This window comes from Populus alba, chromosome 16 (assembly GCF_005239225.2).
Source record: "Populus alba chromosome 16, ASM523922v2, whole genome shotgun sequence".
NCBI lineage: Eukaryota > Viridiplantae > Streptophyta > Magnoliopsida > Malpighiales > Salicaceae > Populus > Populus alba.
In genome coordinates this window covers 5,933,825-5,944,321 of record NC_133299.1, presented here as the reverse complement: position 1 = coordinate 5,944,321, position 10,497 = coordinate 5,933,825, and the positions used below count along the sequence as shown (strand labels likewise).

The window sequence follows — 10,497 nt, the reverse complement described above, 5'->3', positions numbered from 1 at the left end:
GTTTTATTCCTTCTATAGGAGACATATCCCTCTTTATTTTTTCTTTTAATTTTTTTATCCTTCTTTCTATTTTTCACATAATTATGTAATTATTGTATAATTTTTCATGCACATGTAACCAAAGAAAATTATCATGTTGAACCAGTAAAACACTTTCCTGTGTTCTCCTTAATGTTGGTATTGTGAGAAAAAAAATTCAAAATCAAGTTTGGCACTCGATGGATGATGAGCATATAAGGATCTATGTAAACTATCTTTTGATCTTCCTTTTGTGTTTTTTTTCTAGTCGAATGACTTATGTTCTTTCCTTTGTTGTCATACATGCCCAGTCATTTTAAGAAAAAGCCATATTGAGAAAGCCAAGATTTCTCAGAAAATAAGCATAGATCTGTGAAATTAAGAACAAAACGAAGATAGAATTCCTGAAAAAATATGGTCAGTGAAAAAACTTAGAATAAAAACTCAATTAAAATAATTTTGGTTTAAATTGGTTTGGAAGGGAAAAAAACCGAACCGAACCGAATATTGTCGGTTCGAACCGATTTTCGATTCGGTTCGGTTCAAAAACTTGAAGAAAAAAAAATTCGGTTTGGTTAATTATTTTGGCCCAAAACCGAACCGAACCAGAAATGTTCACCCCTATCTACGAGGGCTCTTGATTTTACTATTCATCCTCACACAAGTCTTTGTGAAGTTGTACATAAAGGAATTATTACCAATAGAATTATTACCAATAGAAGGAGAAAAAACTCAATAATGGATTAAATCGAGAAAATTAAATAAAAAAAAATTAATTAATTAATTAAAAAATTATAAAAAATTTCAGTTTGGTTCGGTTTCCCAAAACAAACCGGTTTAATTAGACCAGCATTTAAAAAAAAACAAGTATAAATAGTTTCTAATCCTAAACCTAAATGCATTTTCAGCCCATCAACCACCATCTCTCTGTCTCTCATCTCTCAAATGATTTAGATATGAGACACAGATTGGATTCTAAAGGTCAATGTAAAGGAAAAGTAATTGATTATAGATAAAGCTTTAATATTTCCTTTCAACATAAGAGTCAAATCTATCTTCTTCTCTTCCAATCTTCCATACTCCTTCTCCCTCGTCTCTCATCTCTCAAACTTGCAATGTCAGAGGCAAATTGCTGATGATTCTTCTATCTGGCAAGCAGGGTGGGTGTCTGGAGAGGGTTGTTCGTTTGTTTATGAAGGGCGGGTGACTGAGGGATGGGTGATAGTTTAGGAGTGGAAAGAGGATGTGTGACTAGCCTTGAGGCAGTGAAACGACTGGTGGTGGCCATGGATGGTCAAAAGTAGAAGCTGACAGAAAGAACAGGGATGAGAGCATAACATAACTAGAAAGATATTCTAAGGGCGGTACTTAGATCAAGGAGAGCTTTCAAACATTGATATATTTCAAAGATCCGAACAGTCAGTTTTTAGTGGGGGTTAAGGCACATAACATATCTGAAATTGGAGATGATCCAACGGTGGATGGAGAAGGTGTTCCTCCGGCAAGACAGCCTCTATCTAGTCGTCAATTCCAAAGCTTCTAAATGCATTTCGGTTGAACCGGTTTGGAAGGAAAAAGAATCGAACCCAAATTAATCAGTTTGATTTGGTTTTTGGTTCGGTTCAAAAACTAAAAAAACAAATCAGTTTAGTTGTTTATTTTGGTCCAAAACCGGACCGAACCGAAAATGCTCAGTCCTATGTATATTGACTTGTTTTTTATCTTTTGATTTTTTTATCAATTTTTTTAATTAATTATTAGATATTGTATTTGTTAGTGTTTGAATTTCCTGATTTAATTTTAATAGGTTATCATGTTCTTTAAAAAGTGTTATTTTTGTGCATTTTACAAAATAAAATCAACATTACTATTTAGAACATATTGAAAGTTAGGGAACTAAAATTAAAAAGGATAAAAGATAAATAGCTTTTTTTAAAAAAAAAAAAAGTTGTATCCAAACCTTCATTTTTTTTATTTCTATGTTAAAAATAAGTTACAAAAAAAAAAGATAAAAAGAGTTGGTTGGTCAAAGTTCATAGATAAAAAATAATTAAATTTGATATCAAAATACTCCCCTTGACAAGAGGCGATTGAAAAAAAAAAAATTGAGGTGTTTTCAAGATTCTATGTTATAAAAAAAAGATCATGATTAAGGATTTTTTTTTTCCATATTGATTTTGTGTTATTATATTGATAAGGGTTTTTTTTTTATGGGATTGGTTTTTTGAGGTTATAATGATGTTTTTCAATTGTTTTTAAGTAAAAATAGATTCTTTTTAAAAAATTAGTTTATTTGGGTAAAAATTACCGAGATTAATTTTTCAATCACTTTTGTGGTGGTTGGAAACTGGTAGGTAGGCTGTCATCTATTTTTATGTTTTTCAAAAATAAAATAAAATTAAGGCACATGACAAGTTTTATATCCCTTTCTAATATTAAAAATATAAAAAGTTGGGCTCATGGGTCTAACATTGTTGGCTCACATGTGCTTTTTTGTTTAACAAGATCAAGTTTGTTGGGTCACTTAGGCTCAAGTGTCCAGTTCTTTTTTTTTTTTTTTTTATCTTTCTTTTTTTTGGTTTAAATTTGGATTAATTAAAATAGATTAGTTAAATATGTATGTGGTTTGCCGAGTATTCAATTTTAATTTAAATAAATTGAAATTAATTAATAAAAAATTATGTTTTTTTTAATACAATATCATTTAATTTTTACTTAATTTCTGAATAAAATTATAATACTTAAAAAAATTTAGTTTATGGGCCTTGAAATTATAATATTTAATTTTTGAATAGATTAGTTTCCTTTTGTTTATCTTTTAGCCCTTGAAATTTCATAGGAGATAGAGGACCTTTGAAAATGGAGGAGGAGAAAGAAATTAATGCGCCAACTATATTTCAACTACTGAGAAAATTAATCTTAATATTAATAAATTCATCTTGACAAGAGAGATTCATTCATGAGATGTTGTTTTACCATTCATGTAGCCCCAAAAAATATATATATGGAATTGGGAATTTTTGTTTGCTTCGGTTTAATTTTTTGTTTTTCACATATCCTATTTATATATAATTATTCATAAAGCAATCAAGAATATCTCTGTAAATTTTATTTAATCTTCTTAAAAGCAACAACATTATTTTTTTAGGAACATATTTTTTCTAATAAAATGAGCGATAATTAAAATAAAATTTGTTAAAAATTTAAGCTATTTCAAATAATTTGAAAAAATATATTTTTCAACTCTAAACTCAATTTTTTTATTAATGCATATCTTGATTATTTTAGTAAAAGTTTTTTTTTAATGGGAATAACTATTCAAAAAATATTCATGATTGTCAAAGAAAGTTAAGAAAATACATATCAAAATAATATGTCTATATTTTGTATGTTATTGAAGGCTATAAAAATAATAATAAGTGATCAAATTATATCGAAAAAATCTATTTTAAAATTTTTAAAATCAAATTTTGATTTTAAGGAATATTCTTGAGCAATTTATTATTATTATTATTATTATTATTATTATTATTATTATTATTATTATTAAGTGATTGTAAATTGTTCCTAATTTGTTTTGAATCATTTCTTAAATTGATTTTTTTTTTCAATTCTATCCCTCTATATTTGGTATCATTTTATTTTTATATTAAATTTGACTTCATTTTTTCAATCGTGCTATTTATTTTGTTTTGGATTTTTTTTTGTTAAGATATTTTTTTTTTAATTTCATCTCTCGATTTTTTTATTAATCGTGATTTTGTTAATTAGGAACTTGAATTCATGATTTGTTAGGAAATTTTATCTTATTCTCATTTAATTTTTATTTTATTATCATATAAGATCATGAAGTTCGTTGAAGAATATTAGAGAATATATTTCCATGAAATTAATAATTTATTATTTATAGTTAATTAATGCAATTTTTTTCAATTTATCTTATATTATTATTTATTTTTTATCATATTATTAAATTAACTGAATTTATTGAATGAAATCAAGTCAATAATAGGAGTTTTAAATTTCTTTTTACTTTTTTAAAATCCTACAATCACTTTAATATCATTTTTTTATATTAAAAAAATTAATCTAACCCGCTGTATAATATAGACTATCAATCTAGTTATAAACTAGAAATCTTGGAGACTTTGTATTTTAATTATCACAATGAAGATTTCATGATAAAAATAATTAAAAATTAAAAATAAATACTTTAGTTAGATGAAAGAGTTCTAAATACTTGTTAACAGGAGTCAATCTGAAAATCAAAACTTACTTGCCAGGAGTCATCAAATTTAACCTTTATAAAAATACTAGCACAGCACATTTTCTATAATCGCTTGCCTTTGAGATTTAGGCTGTGTTTGTTTTTTAAAAAGTGATTTTTGGTAAATCTAAATTTTTTTGTGTTTATTTATTATTAGAAAAATTGGTTAATAAAAAATATTTTCCGATTAACGAAAAATACTTTATAGTCAAAGAAAAATTTGGCTTGGTTTCCAGGAAAGTATTTTCCTTTTATTTTAGGTGGAAAAACACTTTCCGGAAGTTGTGAAAAATTTAGAAATGTCATATTATTTACTGATTATATCAAATTTGATCCTCAAACTTTTGAATTGCTATATATATTTTGTTTTGAATATTTGTTTTTCAATTTCATCTCTTAGAATTTAATTTTTATATTAACTTTGATTCTTATTTTTATAATTGCTATTTGATTTTTCCTTATCATTTTTTAATTAAAGTTTTTTATCTATCAAATTTGGTCCTCATTCTTTTAATTGTTACTTATGTTATTTGAATAATTTATGAAATGTTAATTATTATTATTTTAATTTATTCATCTTTTAATTTTTTTTAATTTTTTAGATTTGATCTCTATTATTTTGATTATTATTTATTTTATTTAAGATAATTTATAAAATTATATTTTTTTTTCAATTTTATTCTCATTCAACTTTTTAATTTGTAAGATTTATTTCTTATTATTTTAATAAATTTAAAAAAATAAAATATTAATAAATTATTTTCCAACTCATTTTCCATGACATAACCAAACATTAAAAAATATTTTTTTTTCAAAATTCACTTTTCTCAAAATTTACTTTTAAAAAAAAAAAAAAACTATTTTGACAAACAAACATCCCAAAAAAAATAACCGTCTGGGAGGACAACGTGGGCTAAAATTTAGAATCATTCTACGAAGGTCCATGGGATGTGAAAAATAACCTTGCGGTACAGTAGAATTCTGATAATCAAGCAGCACCTTACCTTTTCACAATTATAATCATCATGCTCCATTTACCAACTTCCATCAGATCGAATGCCTCCAGTATCAATTGGCATGATCCTTCGGTAAATTACAGTCAATTAAGAACTGCAAATTCTGACACCATAAACGTAAAGACAGAGCAGCAAGATTAACCAGGGCAGAGACTTTCCAAACTTCTCCAATTCTTCTACCCTTAAAAGTCATTGAAGCCACTCATCTGTCCACCATCCAGAAACATCCCTTGTCCTCCAAAAGGGAGAGAAGAGAGGCCATTGCTGCTCCTTACAAAAGTGTGTCAAGGATGAAGTCCTTGACCAAATAGTTCAACAAAATAATAATTATAGGTAAACACCCTAGCATTGTTGGCAGTATCCAGAGTTAAAGTCCTACAGGCTACAGCCGGGCTTGGCAATGTTATCATAAGCAAACTAAAACGCCGGATTTCCAAATCAGCATTTGAACTAAGAAAGGAAGGGTTTGGAATTCAAAGGGTGTAAAACAAAGGCCTACACTCGGGAGACACATTAACAAGGCAGTATCCTAAGATAACCAGACCCGTTTAGCTGAAAAAAGATTAGAGATAAACAACCAGCCATCGAAGGAAACCAAAAACCCAGCGAGTAAAAAGTAATGGAACTGAAGTTGCTACATTCTTAACATTATAATGGAACTCCATACATAAAAAGAGTTACTCCTGCCGTCGTACAACAAACAAAACATAAGTATCATGTCTTGGCTGAAGATTTAAAACAAACAAAAGACAAAAATTGTCCGAAAATAACAAAACTCCCTTCCACCATTCTGAAAGAATTCCTCAACGATTGGCCTTAGCAACTCTTTCAATCTCATCTTTCTTCTTAATGGCATAGCTGAAGATAAAAAAAAAACTACTCAATAACGGCAAAGCTGAAGGAAAAAAAACTACTCGGTAAAAATACAGAAAAGCAATTATCAAATAAAAAACAATCAAGGAGAAAGGAAAAACACCTGTTTGACGAACCCTTGGCTGCATTGATAAGTTCATCAGCCAAGCATTCAGCTATGGTCTTGATGTTCCTGAAAGCTGCCTCACGAGCACCAGTAGTAAGGAGATACAAGGCCTGGTTTACACGCCTGAGAGGTGAAATATCAACAGCCTGACGTCTGACAACACCAGCTGAGCCAATTCGAGTGGCATCTTCACGAGGCCCACTGTTATAAACCAACAAAAAAGTTGTGAGATGAACAGAAAGGGAGCAATAACAGAAAAATACCATGTCAAGATAAGAACACAATAAATACTAATCTTCCGCTGATAACTAACAGTGACCAATCTATAAGAAGCAAAACTATGTACTTGATCACAGACCTGTTGACCACAGCATCAACAATAACTTGGATTGGGTTCTGATCAGTCAAAAGATGAATGATCTCCATGGCATGTTTGACAATGGTCACAGCCTTCAATTTTTTCCCATTGTTTCTGCCGTGCATCTGAAGAGAGTTTGTGAGCCTCTCAACAATTGGGCACTGGGCCTTCCTGAAACGCTTGACAGAGTATCTTCCAGCTGTATGGGGTACATATGTTGCGTGCTTAACTTGGACTCCGACATAGTCAGCAAGAGAAATGTCATTTACCTGACCACCGGAATAAAATCAAATCAAATCCAAATTTCAGGAGTAGCATTATACAGCACAATAGTTTATAAGCCAATTTCTAAGATGTTTAATCTATTAATTTCAGAGATCCCAATGGCACCCATCAGTTCCAAATCAAGAATGAATTAGCCATCAACTTAAGACGCAACTACTGATCAGAATGACCAAGACTAACTACTCAACAAACAAAGCCATGAAATAGACAAGCTAAGATTCTCAAGACTATGAAAATATGTACACTTCAGACCCAATTAGCTACAAAAACAACTAACCCACAGGAACCATCATCACTAATTAAAAGTCAACCAACTTCACCTGCCGCTCTACACACCATAAAAACCACAAAAACGTTACATGATTCCCCAACTATGAAAACTTTTAGTACAATTTTTTTATTTAATCTTACCAGTCTACCAAGGATTCTTCTATTAATCCAATACACAAGAAAATAAAAGCAAAAACAATAGAAAACAATCACAAATCTCTTCAAATTTCACTACTTAAAAGATCACATTCACTAGGAAGTAAGCCCAACACGACCAAACATTCAAATCCTAGAAAAGATAGGTCAAATATAACTACTTAATAAATCAACCACGAATCGAATTACAGAACAGTTAATGGTGAGCCTATTAGGGAAAAAGGAAGGAAAAATACATTAATATCATCGAAAGACCAACGATTGAAGAGCTTGACATCGTAGATAGCCTGATTAGGTTCTGGGTTTGGTGGAGCCACCACAGCTGCTGCCATCTTTGCTGGTTACCTGCACAAACAAATACGTTCATAGAGGAAACGCTGTTTGTTATATTTTAAGAGATAGAGAAAGAGACTGTGAGTTGCAGACCTGGAAATCGAAGAGATAGAGAGGCAAGCGGCACTGAGCTCTCGATGCTGGGGATTAAAGAAAAGCTAGAACGACCAAGGCTTTTAGGTATATATAGCGGCTTCAAATGGAATTAGGGTTTTGGTCAGACGTGAAAGCGGGTGCGGGTTGTGGTATCTTGGGCTCTAGCTTGTTGGGCTTCTTCTTTTTATTTAATTAACTGGTTTAGTTATTTAAGCTTAGTAATTAATATCAAAGAAAGAACATTTCAGTAATTTTCTTTATAAAAAAAACATAAATTAGTTGGCATTTCAGTAATATTGATAAATTAGGTGAAGGTGCGGAGTGAGGGATTCGAACTCTCTGTGAACAAAAGTCTACATAATGTTCCAATGCTACCCCTTAAATCACCCCGGTAAAATGGAAAAACACCTGCATCAAGAATTGAACTTGCAACATAAAAATCACCCATCTCCTCAGCCATGTGGAATTGTTGTCCACTTAAAACAAATATTATTTATTGGTTTATTGGCTCGTGCTTAGCTACATATCTACAAAAAAGAAGAAGATAAAAACATAAAGGAATAAAGAGAAAATAAAATACTGAAATTAATTAGTTCAGAAAAATGCTCTTATTCCTACTCAACTTCCAATTGATTTTGAAGAAAAAGAGACTATATATGAGAAAATGAACGGAACTGGAAAAAAAAGAAAGTGTTTTTTTTTTTAACAGAAAGAAAACATTTTCTTTTGGTAACGTTGTTTTTTTTAGTTTGACTGGAATTCAGTTTTCTTTTACTTCTTTTCCATATTGTTGCCAAACATGAAAAAACAAGAAAAGTCACTTTCCTGTAAACAAACACGCCCTACATGTCAACTAAATTTTTTAAGAAGTAAAAAAATAATTAAGAGCATGGATAATTTTTTTAATTATATTGTTAAACTTAATATAATAGATCAATCTTGAAATCTTACACCTTGACTTTTTACTTAACTCGAGTTTTAAACTGCATCATGCGTAAGTTGACTCGAATTAAATTGATTGATTTCATTGATCAAAATTCAATCTTAATAACTAGTAAAAACATGGATAGTTAAGGATGATAATTTTTTTCATAAAAAAACTATAGAGATTATGACAAATTACATTGATCTTAGTCCCAAGCAAATAGTGTTATGTACTCCATTGAATTTAATAATTTGTTTTTTATAAAATATTTTTTTAATTATATGATAAAAATATATGGTAAAAAAATTGAGCATCAACCTAAAAAAAAAAAATGTACTTGAAACAGTGATAACTCTAAAGAAAAAAAATAAATAAATCATGCAATTTATTTTTTAACCAATCTAATATTAAAAGATAAAATCGAGAAAAAATTATTAAAAACAATTAACAAACCAAAAACCAAAAAAACATATCCAGCCAGTAGGTGAACTCGTTAAACCTATGAACTGGGTAATCAGGGCTAACATACCAAACCTATAAACCGGTTATATAGATTCGAGTAGGATTATAATTTTTTTTTCACAACTATTTTTTTTTTTCTATTTAACTACATGATAAAATAAATACATACATACATATATATATATAAACACGATCACAAAATAAAACATCAACTTAATACTAAGATGATATAAAAAATTAAGTGACTAATGAAGATCAAAATATTTAACATCGTTATACGAGTAATTTACTTTGTAGTGTTTAATGAATTTCTCTATCAAAATAAAATTTGTAATAGATATTGTCACACACATAAAATTTATTAAATAAAAATAAAAATGTAATGCTGCACACATTAAAAATCTTATATAAAAATCAATATTAAAAAAAAAATAATCCATATAAAGTTAAGAAAAAATTATTGATGAATCATACTTGTATATTTAAAAATTAAATACACTCAATATCATTAAAAAAACTTTACAAACTAATTAAAACATAATCCCAAATTTTATTTGTAAAAAAAAAATCAACTAATGCACTATTTTTTAAAAAATAAATGATAATAATAATAAAAAAATCAGGATAGGTGTTACTGGCCTGATAAGCCAGCCCTAGCGTATGGCTCAATCAAGCAACGGCTTGCACGTGGGCCTACAAGGCTAGGCCCAATCACATGGGCCTATATTCTTTTTAAGTTTAATGGGTGGACGATGCATGCATCAAGAAAAAAAGGGCATGTTGCCTGCATCAGTAGACGACACGTCATATGTTCATCCCAAACTAATGGCAAAAAAAAAAAAAAACAAGCTCTTTGTTTTTTTATTCAAAAACTCGTTTTCAACCCATTTTTAGCCTAAAGCACCTACCCTATAGACCATATTAAATCAATCCATGGCTATGAAAAACATAAAAAAACTATCATAAAATAGAACCATTTGACATAAAAAAACTGCTTTGGTGGTTGGATTCCTCACTAACGATTTTTTCCCTCTTCAAACTAAAAAAAGATTGAAAAATAAGGAAAATGAAGTTAGGTATCAAAATTAAATTTTGTAAAATTCAAGGGACCAGTCATTTAGTAATTAAAAAATAAGGACTTAAATGAATTTTTGACCAAAACTTTTAATTTGCACCTATATTATCTACTTTTTTCATTTTATTCCTTTTTCTTTCAATCTAACCCTTCTTTAAAAAAAAAAATATATACAATTGGACTTTAATTTGATCTCAAAAGGGTTCAATTATGCAAAAAAAAAAAAAAAAAATTAAGAATCAAATTGAAAATTTTTA

General features: G+C 28.8%; 1 protein-coding gene across 1 annotated transcript; it reads right to left on the bottom strand.

The window, feature by feature from the left end:
* Positions 1-5,911: 5,911 nt before the first annotated feature.
* On the bottom strand, positions 5,912-7,935 carry LOC118049970 (small ribosomal subunit protein uS7). The gene is made up of 5 exons (XM_035060164.2): positions 7,776-7,935; positions 7,586-7,694; positions 6,639-6,907; positions 6,278-6,481; positions 5,912-6,159 (listed from the first exon to the last, which is right to left on the bottom strand). The coding sequence occupies exons 2-5, from the start codon at positions 7,679-7,681 to the stop codon at positions 6,105-6,107; spliced, it is 624 nt and encodes a 207-aa protein (XP_034916055.1). The 5' UTR covers positions 7,682-7,694; positions 7,776-7,935; the 3' UTR covers positions 5,912-6,104.
* Between the last annotated feature and the right edge of the window lie 2,562 nt (positions 7,936-10,497).